Source organism: Panthera onca, chromosome E3, assembly GCF_046562875.1.
Source record: "Panthera onca isolate mPanOnc1 chromosome E3, mPanOnc1 haplotype 2, whole genome shotgun sequence".
Taxonomy (NCBI): Eukaryota; Metazoa; Chordata; class Mammalia; order Carnivora; family Felidae; genus Panthera; species Panthera onca.
The window spans coordinates 28923886-28938251 of NC_138354.1; the positions used below are offsets into that span (position 1 = coordinate 28923886).

Genomic DNA, 14366 nt, shown 5'->3' on the forward strand with positions numbered 1-14366 from the left:
ACGGGACTACCAGCTTCATTCTGTTAGTACTCACAGGATGAATCCCGTCCCTCATCAGCAATTCTGAACTCCAACACAGTCTCTGAATATCCAGTTTTGTTTTCCTCAGTTCAGTTCCTCAATTTATTTGGGTGGCAAAACCCAACCCTTACTGACACAAGGCTACTTATAGTCTATTTATCCCTCTCAGCATTTCTTTTGCTACGAAAGTATCGTGTTTGATGTGGGCACGAATTCCACTCTCACTGTGGGTTCTAAGTAACATATGGTATATGTTTCTTTCTGAAGAAATTTTAGGGGCGCCTGGGTGGCTCAGTTGGTTGAGCGTCTGACTCTTGGTTTCAGCTCAAGTCATGATCCCAGGGTCATGGGATTGAGGCCTGTACCACGCTCCGTGTTGAGTGTGGATCCTGCTTAAGATTCTCTCTTTCGCCACCACCCCCCCCCCCCCGCCCCTCTCCCCGACTCGTGCTCTTGCTCTCTCTCAAAAAGAAAAAAAAAGAAATTTTAGTTGTGGTAAAATACACCTAACATAAAATTTAGCATCAAAAAATTTTTTTAATGTTTATTTATTTTTGAGAGAGACAGAGCGTGAGCGGGGGAGGGGGAGAGAGAGAGGGAGACACAGACTCCAAAGCAGGCTCCAGGCTCTGAGCTATCAGTACAGAGCCCGACCCAGGGCTCGAACTTATGAACTGCGAGATAGTGACCTGAGCCAAAGTCGGATGCTTAACCGACTGAGCCACACAGGTGCCCCAACCATTTTTTTTTTTTCTTTACTAGAATACACTCATCTTTATTCATAAATACTGGAAAATAGGGCCTACTTATTTATTTATTTTTTTTACTTTGCATCCAAGTTAGTTAGCATATAGTGCAACAATGATTTCAGTAGATTCCTTAATGCTCCCTACCCATTTAGCCCATCCCCCCCACCCCTCCAGTAACCCTCTGTTTGTTCTCTATTTTTAAGAGCCTCTTATGTTTTGTCCCCTTCCCTGTTTTTATCTTATTTTTGCTTCCCTTCCCTTATGTTCATCTGTTTTGTATCTTAAATTCCTCATATGAATGAAGTCACATGATATTTGTCTTTCTCTCACTAATTTCGCTTAGCATAATACCCTCTGGTTCCATCGACATAGTTATAAATGGCCAACCATTTTTTAATGTACAATTCGTAGTGTTAAATACATTCACATAATTATGCGACCCATTTCCAGAACTTTTCCATCTTGCAAAACTGAAACTCTGTACCCATGAAAAAACAATTCTAGGAGCAACTGGGTGGCTCAGTTGGTCGAGTGTCCAACTTCAGCTCAGGTCATGATGTCCTGGTTCATGAGTTCAAGCCCCATGTCAGACTCGTTGCTGTCAGCTCAGAGCCTGCTTGGGATCTCTCTGTCCCTTTCTCTCTCTGCCCTTTACCTGCTCACACACACTCTCTCTCTCTCTCTCAAAAGGAAAATAAGCCTTAAAGAAATTCTATTTTCCCCTGCCCACAGCCTCCAGCAACTCCCATTCTGGCTTCCTGTTTCTGTGACTTTGACTACTCTGGGTACCTCATTTAAGGGGAGTATTACAGTATTCGCCTTTTGTGACTGGCTCGTTTCACTCAGCATAATGTCCTCAAGGCTCATCAGTATTGCAGCATGTGCCAGAATTCCCTTCCTTTTTAAGGCCGAATACTATTCCATTGTGGGGACGGACCACATTTTTCTTGCCCATTCCTTCACGGATGGACGCCTGCGTGCCTTTTTGAAAACAAAGACGTTCTGGATCCTAAAACCCCATCTTCCCCCAGAGGTGTGAGGGTAAGAGGCTGTGGGTGACAGCCTCATCAGAGCTTCTGCTCACTAGAGAAGCAGTGTAGTTTGGTGGCTGAGAGTTTAGACACGCGTCAAATCTAGCCTCCCCCAGTTACCAGCTCTAGGACCTTGGGCAAGTTCATCTTCTCTGCCCAAGAGAGAAGTGAGTGAAAAGAGAACTATAGTGAGTATCTCCTTCCTGTTCGAGGATTGACTTATACGTGTTAAGTTGCAGACACAGTGCCTGGATGGAGGGAAAAATAATGTTTCCCTGTAAACCTCAGAGAGGCCCCCTCACGAATCCCCTTCTGCAGGATTGGCTTATGAGGCTTGAAAGTTGCCCCGGGGTCACCCAGCTCGCCAGGGGCGTGGCCAGAGTGGGTCCTGGTTCCCCAGAGACGCTGCTGGAAGGCTTCGCCGTGAGAAGGAAGACCGCCCCAGACAGCCTTGGGCCTCCAGGGTCAGGGGTGTCACGGACTGTGTGACCTTCAGTTGCAACTGTGTGCTGTGTGCTGGGGCCTTACTCTGTGACAAGCACACCGCTAAGCACTTTTATCGGGCTTCTTTGGCCCTGCACCCTGATAAGTCACAAGACTCATTGGTACAGTAACTACCTTTGCGGTCACCGTGAGACGTGAGTCAAGACATGCACAGGCACGTAGGCTATGTCTGGCACAAGATAAAGAGCACCGAGTAGAAGTGGAAATAGCCGTTTCACTGGGGGAGAGGACCTGAGGCACGGGGGTTTGAATGTCTTGCCTGGAGTCTCCCTGCTCAAAAAATGGCAGGAAGGGGATTCCTGCCAGCTCTGTGGGCTGGGGACCCTCGTGAAGGAGTGTGTGTACCTGCCCCACTAACTTCTGCAGCTATCGGGGGATCCGTTTGTGGGCAGGCCCTGCAAGTCCTGAGATGCAGGTAGAGAAACGTCGGGCCTGACCGTCCCACTCCTTCCCAGTGTGGGCCAGAAGCAGCTCCTGTGTCTGGCACGTGCCCTTCTCCGGAAAACCCAGATCCTCATCCTGGACGAGGCCACAGCCGCCGTGGACCCGGGGACGGAGCTCCAGATGCAGGCCGCCCTCAGGAGCTCGTTTGCCCAGTGCACAGTGCTGGTCATCGCCCACCGCCTGCGCTCTGTGATGGACTGTGCCAGGTAAGCACCCTTCCCCGAGTAGGCCCTCTCCCCGTTCCGCCCCCATGGGCGTAGAGGAAGGCATCAGGGTTTAGAGCCGCACGGGCACTGGAATGGGTTATCACGTGCGCACTGTACAGGTGGCAAAACTGATGCCCAGCAGGGAGATGAGCCCAAGAACACGTGCCCAGAAGATGCTTCCAGCCTAGCTGTCAGGGTCAGGAAACCGCAGGGAAGGCCGGACTTTGCCAGAGCAGACATGCTGGGCTTTCACTGGTGCAAGCGCTCGGGCGGATTGGGCCGGTAAGGGTTCCCCATTGTCCTCTCTCCTGCAGGGTGCTGGTCATGGACAAGGGGCAGGTGGCAGAGAGTGGCAGCCCGGTCCAGCTGCTGGCCCAGAAGGGCATGTTTCACAGGCTGGCACAGGAGTCAGGCCTAGTCTGAGCCCTCTGCCCTCGCCTCGCCAACCCGGAGAGACTGCTGTGCCTTGGAGGCACAGGTGACCCAGGGGTCGTCAGTGGCACCTTAGTATTGGATCTAGACCCCTCTGATCTCTGGGAGGAAAATGGCAGAGAAAATGGCCGATCATCACAAACCCAGGAGGACACAGCAACACCCAGGTTGGCCTGATGAGGGCTCATCCTGCCGCATCCACCCTGGAGGGGCTCCCTGTGCTGCCCACCCGTTGGCCTCACCTGAGGACCTTGGAAACCTGCACATGTCTGGGCTCCACCGCAGACCAAAGAAATCAGCATCTCTGGGGCTGGGGGGCCGGGACCGTGGTGTGTGTGTGCCTTTTACAAACCACCCCCTTAATTCTGAGATGGTTGTCGAGTGACAAGCATTGACAAGAATCCAGAAAGTTCCTGCGTAGCTTTACTCTGTTTCCCCCACTAGTAACATCTTGAAAAACGATAGTATAATATCATAACCAGGATGTTGATAGTGGTACAATCGGCCGATCTTGTTCAGATTTCCCGCTTTTACGTGGATTTGTGTGTGTATGTGTGTGTGTGCACGCACATTTCTATGGAGGCTCCTGCAGCTACCCCCACCAGACGGGATGCTGAACGTTTCCATGACCACAGGAACCCCTCTGCTTGCTTTCGTAACCATACCCACCTCCCTCCGCCCACAACTGCTGACGCGTTCTCCATTTTGATACCTGTTTTTATTTAATTTATCTTGAGAGAGAGGGCACGAGCAGGGGAGGGACAGGAGAGGGAGAGAGAGAGAATCCCAAGCAGGCCCCACGCTGCCAGCGCAGAGCCCGATGCGGGGCTCAAACTCATGAACCACAAGATCGTGATCTGAGCCAAAACCAAGAGTCAGACGCTTAACCGACTGAGCCACTCAGGCGCCCCTTGGGACGTATTTTCAAAGCTTCCGGAGTATTCCACACCTCTTGGTGCCCCCCTACCCTCGGAGATGAGCCCCTAGGAGCGTCTTATCTGAACTGTCGCACCAGCCACACAACCCACACCAAGAGCAGACCGTCCTGGGAATGAGCACCTGCACACTTTCAACTCCATAAATAGGGTTCGCGGAGCCAGCCCCCCCAGACTCCCACTGAGAGAATCTCCTCACCGCACACACTTCCTCCATTTGTTGAAGACCAAATTCCAGCTCCCCAGGGGAGTCCCAATGGTGGTTGGGACGTCCAGAGCAGCCAGAGGCCTGGATAGGGATGGTTCAGGGCTCGCTTTCATGAGGGGGAGTCACCATGCGCCATGCTGCTCGGGCCGGTTTCCCATGGCACTCGGAAATCGGATACAGGGCTCCTAAAACTGGCTTCGGGCACCAGGCAAGGGGGACAAGAGTCTAAAATAGCCCAGCCTGAGGCCACACAGGCATATAGCTGTGAAGGGCAGCCTGAGAAAGGAGTCAAGTCCCTGGACCAGAACTTGAGGCCAGCCCCACGGTTCTTTAGTGACCTCACGGCATGGCTGCAGAGGTGAGCTGGGCACCAAATGCACGCCTGATCAATGTTCACTATAGTCATCAATCCTGTTCTGAGGACCTCCGTGGGTCCTCCAGGGGGTAAAGGCTTTACACACACACCAGGATCTTTTTAACCACATCACTCTTTAAAAAATGTTTATTTATTTTGAGAGAGAGAGAGAGAGAGAGTGAGTGCTGGGGAGGGGGAGAGAGCATCTTAAGCGGGGTGCAGGCTCAGTGTGGAGTCCAATGTGGCTCTCCATCCCATGACCCTGAGATCATGTCCTGAGCCGAAATTAAGAGTCAGGTGCCAGGCGCCCTTTAACTGCATCACTGTTGACAGGTGGGCTGCTAATTCTGTGTTGGGATGGACGTTCAGCAGCAGCCCTGGCCTCTTTACTAGAGGCCAATAGCACTGTCACCTCCAGTTGTGACAAAAATGTCTCTAGATGCTGCCACTGTCCCCCGGGGGATCAATCAGCTGGTGAGAGGCACTGGGCCTACCCGACCCGTGGTTAATCCGCTGAGACGTGGACAATGGCTGTGTTGGTATATCAAGAGGGGCCTGTGGACACCCACCTGCTTGCTGGGACCCGGAGCCCGCCCTGTCCCAGGCCAGTCATGGGGACTTTCAGCTGGTCCATTCAACATAGGGTTTTCAGCCCAGAGTAAACCAAATCTAGATCTAATGGCAGTGCCTACCTCCCTTTGCCAAGGGGCAGCCAGAAGCTCATTCTGTCGCCTTGCAAGCAGAGTGGGAGATCTGCGTCCCTCGCCTGCCCCTGGTCATGCCTACAAGGGGCCGGCCCCACCATCACTAGCACCTCCCAGCTCTGTTTTATAAACGAGGAAACTGAGGCTCAGTGAGTTCACATGACCTGCCAATGTCGCCCAGCTTGTAAGTGGCCGAGTGGGGCTCTGCTCCTGGGTCTATTTACCACCACAGCCCAGGACGTGGCGTGGGGGGCGTCTGCCCAACTTTGAAGCAGAGGAAGGGACCAGACACAGCACTTTCCATTTCTCTACTTGGAACGGAGCCCCCTGACGTCCGGGCAGAGCGACCGCAGGCCAAAGAGGCAGCCGCTGTGTGTTTGGCAAACTCTCTGGGGGTCATTCAAAGGCTTCTTTCATGGAGAGAGGTGGTTGGCCAGCAGGCAGAGCATGCCCCCAGGGAGCCAGCGCTAATGAGGCTGTTGTTGGGCCCACACCACGGCTTCCTGGAGACCGGCCTGCAGGGGCCACCCAGGCCATCCGTCCCCCTGCCACAGGCTGGGGTGGGGGTGGGGGGGGAGGAACACAGATGCAGGAAAAGCCATGTACAGACCTTCTGTGGTCAGTGCCGGTCTCAGTAGGTCCCTTACCTTCACCTGTGTCCCCTCCCGTCACTGCAAACGCTTACCAAGCCCTGCCCCAATGCCTGCCACAGCCTTCTAGGGAATCCTTACAACGGGAGGAGGAAAGTCCCATCATTATCCCCTTACTAGGATGCTTTGAGGAGGCCCCTTTTACAGATGAGAAAATGGAGATAGCATAGGGATCCGAACCCAGGTGGCCGGGCTCCAGAGCTCATGTCCTATCCACTGTACCACACTGCCTCTCGCACACTTCGTTAGATCTAAAACACCAGCTCGCTGCTGGTTGAATTCCACTCTGGTATCCCACCAGAAGCGAAGGAAAGGGCTCCTTTCCTTTTTTTTTTCCTCTTGGTTTATTTATTTAGAAAGAGAGAGAGAAAGAGAGAGAGCGAGCGCACAAGTGGGGCAGGGGCAGAGAGGGAGAGAGAACTCCAAGCAGACTCCACGCAGTCAGCACAGAGCCCAACTCAGGGCTCGAACTCATGAGCTGTGAGATCATGACCTGAGCTGAGATCAAGAGTCGGATGCTGAACCAACTGAGCCCCCCCAGGTGCCCCAGGGCCCCCCTTGCCTTCTCGAGGCAAGGGATTTGTTCATGTGTCTTCACTGTGTCTCCCAGCACCTGGCATGGTGTGTAGCAAACAAGAGGGCTCAGTAAATGACAACTGCATGACTGGATGGATGGACGGATGGACGGATGGACAAAGGAATGAATCCTACATCATCATGTAGGACGGTGTCCTGAGGGCTGGCTGTGGTGCTGGGTGCTTTACCTGGATCTTTTTCCATCCCCACACCCACCTGGCCTGGTGGACATAAGGATCCCAGCTGTACCAAGGAAGAAACCACAGGTGCCGAAAGGCAAGTTCTCGAGTCCCCGATGACTTCGCACTTGGCTCACGGCCCGGCACAGAGGGCTTGTCCTGGATCAGAGAACCCAGTCACTTGGATACATGCTCCATGGCCGTGGTGGGCCATTCATCAGGGAATAAACAGATCAACCCCCTGCTCTCACAGAGCAGCCACTGTACCACCACCAGGGGAGGGACCAGCAAGAGGCAAGACCCTCTTGGTCTTGCATCCTTGGGCCTGCATCCTGCACCCTGGAACACCAGCAGAGTGTGACTTGTGGCTGGAGAGGTCAGTGAGGTGGCCAGAAGGGAGCTGCGGGCAGAGGTCATGGGAAGCCAGATTACGTGGGGTGTCTGGGTGCCGAGATGGGGACCGCAGGAGGGTTGTGATGTGATTTTTTTACAGACTTACTGCAGGGAGGGGGCGGCCAGGGCAAAAGCAGGGAAACCACTGAGGTGGTGGCTGTCACAGGAACACGAGAGAGAGACCAGCGTGGCAGGAATGGGAGGGAAGAGAAGCGGTCTGATTGGGAGTGTTTTTCTGGAATGAGCTGCAGGACCCGCACGGGGGTGCGAGAATGAACGGCGGACAAGAGCTCAACACTGGGAGGCACCACGTCCACTGCCCGCTCCCCTCTGGCCCAGGGGTCCCTTCCCGTGCGAGCAACGCTACGCACTGAGCCCAGGGCCCGGCACACGGCAGGTGCCGTCTCCCTCCACGTTAGGAAAGCGCTCAACCGGACCATACCTGGACGAGCAGGCGCCCCTGCCCCAACCCTGGCGCTTCTGGCTTCCACCTTCTTCAGGGTTAATGCGGCTTGCGGCCTTCTCTTCGTAAAGCAGAAGGAGCTCTGACTCAGGCCTGAGACCCTCTGCAGTCCCAGTTGTCTCACAATGCACACCCGTAGGCACACGCTCAGATACCTGTTTAATAGACCCGGCTTGGGGTTTTAGTGATTCAGGGTCAGGCTCCACAGAGACAGGAGACAGGAGCACACCTCCCTTCTCAGACTGACACCCACCCCCCAATCCCTGCCCCGACCCGACACGCATAAATACCTCCTTCCAATGGTAACACCCCGACGGGAGCCCTGTACTGAACACTCAGGCTTCAGTCCCTAAACGCAACAACGTGCGAGGCAAATGTGTCAGTCCAGGGACAGCAATGTCGGAGGGAAGACCGGCAGGGTCAGGAAACTCCCTCTGCACATTTACTTGGTGCGCGGTTTTAGGGTGCAGCAGAAATGGCCTGCTCCCCAACTACAGGGAATTCTTCACCATGGAGACTCGCCCAGTTCAAACTCAGAAACCGAACATGCAGCCTCACTCACGCACTATCCAAACCCCAGAAAACATGCGAATGACTGCAGGGAGAGGTACTGCTCTCCCTTACACGCCCCTGCACTTCCCAGCCTCTTTTGCGGTGTGGTTGGGGCCGTAGGATTCGGGCCAACGGGCTGAGTGGAGCTGACTTGTGTGGCTTCTGGTTTGGGACACTGAAAAATGGGTGTCCATCACCCGCACGTTCCCCTCCCCTGCTGTGGCCTCTGGAAGCCAGCCCTCTGGAGGTGATGTCATAAGCCCAGAAGGGCCTGGATCGCTAAGCTGCTGCATGGAAGGCAGGCACCCTAGAGAGGCACCCGACGCTCATCAAGATACAGGAGTGAGAAACAAACCCTTTTGTTCATTTCCTAAGAGTTTAGGGCTAATTTGCTAACTGCAGGACAGCCTGTCCTGTCCTGATGCAAAGGGATTTTCTAGGGTCATTTTGGCCACAGGGGACTTTCACCCTCCTTGTGTCTTAGAACCTGACCAGGGTTGTGCATATCAGACACACCGCTGCTTGTCTCCACAATCCCAGGAGGCAGGTACGATCAGCCCCATCTTACAGATGAGGCTGCCGAGGCACAGAGACCAAGTGGCTCACACAGGGTCACACGGCCAGTGAACCCAAGGGTGGGATTCAAACCCAGCCTCTGTCCACTGTGCCACGCTGACTCCCCGCTAAACTGCACCTGCTTAACCTCTAAGGTCCCATTTCCGGACGAGAGCTCCCGCTGGAGACGACAGGTTTGCCAAAGAGAAAGGAGAGAAGCAGACGAGAAGGTACCCAGTCCTGACTCCTGAAGGACAGGGCTGAAGCCTCTGCTAAAGCCCCAAGAACACAGGACAACTGTTCAGTAAGAAACAAAAATTTTTTTTTTTACTGCAAATTATCTGCAAATGTTCACGTTTCCAGTGTAAGTCATTAGAAAAAGATCCCCAAGAAAAACTTGGTTTATCTAGTGTGAAAGAATGGTATAACTTACAAAAAAAATAAATATGTATTTCCACCTAAAAGAAAGATGCTTCTCTGGGTTTGAAGTCAGCAACGTAGTTCATAGCAAGTATGAATCTTGGAGTAGCAGTGACCTTCCTCTGCTTTGGGGTCTCACTGTGCTCCCTGAGAGCTCTAAACAGGACGGGCCTCGAAGGACTCTGCTTCTCCATTCTCCTCCAGGAACACGTGGACCAGCTGTCAGAAGCCAGCCGACGTGGCCATTCCCCGGGAATGCTGCTCCTTGGCTAACCCTTCCTCCCAAGAAATTAAAGTCTTGAGACTGTTTTTCTCCCTAGAGCAGCATTTGAAGGAAAAAAAAAAAAAAGAAGAAGAAAGAAAAAGCAGCAGTCACTGATATTCGTGAATGGGTCCTTTTCTCATCCTGGAAGAGACTCAGTAATGAAATGTCGAGTTCTCCACACTGCCACCTTCAAGCTAACCAGATGCCAAGGGCGAGAAAAGAAATCTAAATACGCGGAGGTGCGGAGGGGGATCAACAGGGCTCATTTAGGTACCAACGCGTTGTACTTAGGAGGTACCTGGTGCTCCCTTGACCTTGACCGCTTCATAACCATTGGCAGATCTTCTCTCTCAGGGACTACAGAAGTAGAGCCATTCTAGCAATGGGTAGGAAGAGGGAGGAAGGAGAGCAGGGAGAAGACTGGAGCGGACGAGGAGCTGAGCAGCCAGGCTAGGGAGTCAGCACTGAGATGATCTCCGGGGCCAGACAGCCCACAAGTCCTGCTGAGTCCCGTCAGTGAGAAGTTCATGGACGTGGAGGCTGGCCCCATGTGTGACGCATGTACCAGTGAAGTGGGGCTGGGACATCAGTACCTAGCGTCTGAGTGCCTGGGAGACCAGACGGTTGGTGACAGGAGAGTCCTTGGCCCTCAAGGTACTGCCCGAGGGTGAGAATGATCTTCCCAGGCCCCTCACCTCCCACCTGCAGCCCCGAGGAAACAAAGCATTCTGGGAGGAGCCAGACAAGGAAGGACGTCAGAGGCGCCACGGGCAGCTGTCGGGGGGCCGGCGAGCTTCTCAAAGATGGAATCCACAGACTTTGGCTGGAGAGATCTGAGGCAGTTGGCTGGATTTGGTCACTAGCATATTTTACGAAACCCATTTCTCTGGCTGTCTGGCCACCAAACCTCCTAACAAAGCACCAAGAGCACAAGTGTGCACTCCCAGGGGCGTGAGAACATATGTACATCTTGTAGGGGCAATGGAGGTGAGGGTGGGAGTGTTTGGGGGGGGCTGCATCTCTGGGTCTCTCCTGGTTCTTCATGGTCAGTTCCAGGTTGGGGGCCGGACGGTGGCTGCTTTGTGTGTGTTTTCATTTTTTTGTTTTTTGTTTTTTTTTTTTTCTTTTTTCTTTTTGGTTTCAGCAGACAGGAGGCTTGGGTTCCCCAGAACAGCGCCTCATCCCTGGATGCTGCCCTGTCAGCCCTGTAATTCCGACCAGATGCACCAGCTCTGGGGCTCACACCAGGCCAGCATCTTTGGCCATGCTGTAGAAAAGACCTCTCTCCTGCAGGAGGTCCAAGGGGTGGCCACACTCCCGGATTTCTCCTTTGTCTAGGACGATTACCCTGCAAGAGGAGGGGACACAGACATGAGGGATAGGGAAACAGTTGGCACCCTGGGCCCCCAAGAGCCACATGACCAACTCCCTGCTTTGGGTCAGGGCCCTAATGCCTCGTGTTAGGACTGGTGCAGTAGCCTTCCAACTGGCTGCCCATCCTCAATCCCTCCTCTTGTCACTGTCTAAGTCCTGTGATGCTTACACTCATTACCGGCTGTCACTTCTTACATTTCCTTCCCGGAGCAATCAGCTTTTGTTTGTTGCTGTGTTTGCTGTCTATATCCATACACAGCCCCCAACTAACGTATCAGGTCCCTCAGGCAGGCTCCTTCTCTGATACCTCCTTGCTGAGTCCCCAGTGCCTAGAACAGGACCAAGAATGTGGCAGGGACTTCACACACGTATGTTGATTGAATCGATAATGGAGTGATGCCAGAAACACCCAGCGTAAAGAGAGGGCTGTGACTAGACACGGGATGATGCTGTACAAACGGGTAAATCCCAAGGCTGACAGGCCTTCTATGCCAGCAGCATCACCTTGTGTAGTCCATGATGGTGTTGAGCCGGTGAGCAATGGTCAGGACAGTGCAGTCGTCAAACTGTGTCCGGATGGTAGACTGAATGAGGTCATCGGTTTCGAGGTCCACAGCCGCGGTGGCCTCATCCAAGACCAGGATCTTTGTCTTCCTCAGCAGAGCCCGGGCCAGGCACACCAGCTGACGCTGCCCAACGCTTGAGCGGAGACAAAGAGCAGGAGACAGAGTGTCACAACCACCCCTGACCCTGAGCCCAGGCCTGAGCTGGGAGAAGAGAGAAGAGACACCAGGAAAGCACTGCCAGTCCCCGCTCCTGCGCCCACGGCAGACGTTAGTGATGCCAGGACATTCTTGCTGTTGACCTAGAAGCAGGCTCAGGATCATTTTCAACACAGGACTCGGAGGGGATATCCAAAATATGTGATGAGGGCAACAGGGGCGGTGTGACATCACAAGATGGCCCCACATGCGTGCCTTCTGTAGGACCCTCCCCGTTGACTCTGGACTCAACCGCGTGTCTTGCTTTGGTCAAGGGCATGCTGGCAAACATAAGGCCAGCAGAGGCTTGCACTGGGAATGCACACCAGGGTTTGCGGGCTCTTGCACCTCTGCCGTCACCACGACAACGTGCTTGGGCTGGTCTGCTGAAGGAGGAAGGACAAGTGGAGCAGACCCTAATTGCCCCCGCGGACCCCCAACCAGAGGAGTGAGCCACGAACAGCAGAGCCGCCTGGCCGATCACCCCAGGTGTCTGAACGGTCACTGCCACTGCTCAACACATCTGAGGCTTGGTGGTTGGCGGTCACAGAGATGGGCAACTGAGCCAGCCACTGACTAATAACACTGGAGCAGGACTCTGGTTTGCTGTTGTGCCAGACATGAATACTTTGGTTGCTGGGTCATGGGTGGATCCTGGGACAAGGGCCAACGCAGCTGGGGCAGTGAGTGGTGACTCAGAGGGCTCAGAAAAGTGCTATGAACCGACTGACAGAGAAGCTTTTCAACAGTTTAACAAGCGACAGCCACTCTCAGCTGAATAAATCTGGTGGAAGGAAGGAACCATATTAGCATCCCGGTTATAGCTCATGGTAAAAAGTAAGTCTGGACTGAAACCCATTTCACAGATATTGAAACTGAGGCTCCAAGAGGTTAAGAGAAATTGGCTTGTCTGTGGCAGAGCCGGGACTCAAACCCAGGTCGGACACATATGCATAAGGACCAAGGCGGAGCCGAGGAGACCCGGTCAGGGCCTCGCATGCCTGCCTACCTCAGGTTCTCCCCGCCTTCTGCACACTCGTGGTTCAGCTTATCGGGAAGGGCTGACACAAAGTCCTTGAGGTGAGCCAGCTCCAGGGACGTCCAGACTTCTTCATCGGAGTACTGGCTGAACGGGTCCAGGTTCATGCGCAGGGAACCCGAAAACAAAACAGGGTCCTGTTCGGGGAGAAAACGGCAGATGGCATGTGAGGCTCACGTCAGTTGGGTAGGGATGAGGCAGAAGGGTGGGGTGTGAAAACTTCTGATAGGGTCCCAGGGCTCCTTGGAATCACCCTTTCTGGAGACGTTAATAATGGGGGGAAAACAGTTTGGAAAACCTTGGGTTAAGTGAAATAAAATAGATTTCTTGTTGTAAGACTTTCCAGAGGCTTCAATATGCAAATGTACTGGAACCTTCCAGAAGAGAGAAGCAGCCTGGGTAATTCCTGATCATCAAGTGCCATGGATTCCTCCCTGTTCCCTGCCTACAAAGTACAGTCTTAGAAAAAATCTTAGAGAAAACAACATGACAAGTCAACACATTAGGGAATCACCACCTACAGAAATCAATCTAGAAAATCCATTTTCCACTCCTGGCTCTTGAGAGACTTATTCTTGTCCCGACTGGAGCCAGCGGGAGTGAAGAAATGATATCCAGTTAATTCCCACTGTTATTTGTATGCTAAGAGGAGATTCAGTGGCAAAGAAACAGTATGGTTTCGATGAAAATAACAAAATAGGAACCCATTTACGTTTGTCCTGAAAATATATCTACGTAAGCTTTCAGGGTGCCCCACTGACGCCCTCGGCACCCCAGACCCCACCTGTGGGATAATGGTGATCCTGAAGCGCAGATCATGTAGGCCAATCTTGGCTATGTTGATGTCGTCAATAACGATCTCTCCCTCAGCAGACTCGTTGATCCGAAACAAGCCCAGGGTCAGGGACGACTTCCCCGCTCCTGTCCGCCCCACGATGCCAACCTGTGGGGCAGGAAGGGCCCAGGGTAAGGCAGGAAGGCTGGTATCTGGGGGTTACCTCTTGCCCTCCCCCATGGGGCCCTCATTTCAGGTATCCACCCTAGAGCAGTTCAGTCACCTGGTCGACCCAGTGTCTACCACAGCCCTCCCCATCAGTAGCTTCCCAGGGACATTCCTTCAGGGGCTGTTTTGGCCAAGGGTGAAGAAGGACTTCTGTCTCGGGGCGCCTGGGTGGCTCAGTCGATTAAGCATCTGACTTTGGCTCAGGTTATGATCTTGCAGATCATGAGTCTGAGCCCTGCATCGAGCTCTGTGCTGTCAGTGCACTGCCTGCTTTGGATGTCTGACCCCCTACCTCTCTGCCCCTCCCCAGCTCGTGCTCTGTCAAAATAAATAAAAAAGGGGACTTCCTTCTCTTTGTCAGCTCTTTTTATAAGTTAAAATTATAATCACTTCTTTTGATAAGTGAGCACAGATCTCCAAAGAGGGCTCAGGCAGAAGGGGTTTTCCATAAAGCCCCATTTGTTTTCAACTCTCGAAAATACTGGTCATCAGGTATTTTCCCCCTACTGTTTTTCAGTCCTTTGATGGTGAGTTTCCCATCCCGAGC

The 14366-nt window shown here is 53.3% G+C and overlaps 2 protein-coding genes across 3 annotated transcripts in view; one reads left to right on the forward strand and one right to left on the reverse strand.

Annotated features, from left to right (window-relative positions):
• The window catches only part of ABCC6 (ATP binding cassette subfamily C member 6), a 52980-nt gene extending 47978 nt beyond the window's left edge, over positions 1 to 5002 (forward strand). The window contains exons 30-31 of the mRNA XM_060648606.3: positions 2761 to 2955; positions 3270 to 5002. Coding sequence (XP_060504589.3) covers positions 2761 to 2955; positions 3270 to 3378 — 304 coding nt within the window. The 3' untranslated portion in view covers positions 3379 to 5002. The remainder of the gene's footprint in view (positions 1 to 2760; positions 2956 to 3269) is intronic.
• Positions 5003 to 9353: 4351 nt separating this feature from the next.
• The window catches only part of ABCC1 (ATP binding cassette subfamily C member 1 (ABCC1 blood group)), a 141858-nt gene continuing 136845 nt past the window's right edge, over positions 9354 to 14366 (reverse strand). For both annotated transcript variants that reach the window (XM_078440284.2, XM_078440283.2), the window contains exons 28-31: positions 13601 to 13759; positions 12787 to 12953; positions 11521 to 11715; positions 9354 to 10990 (exon numbers count right to left, since the gene is read on the reverse strand). In XM_078440284.2, the coding sequence (XP_078296410.2) occupies positions 10882 to 10990; positions 11521 to 11715; positions 12787 to 12953; positions 13601 to 13759 (630 nt within the window). In that variant the 3' untranslated portion in view covers positions 9354 to 10881. The remainder of the gene's footprint in view (positions 10991 to 11520; positions 11716 to 12786; positions 12954 to 13600; positions 13760 to 14366) is intronic.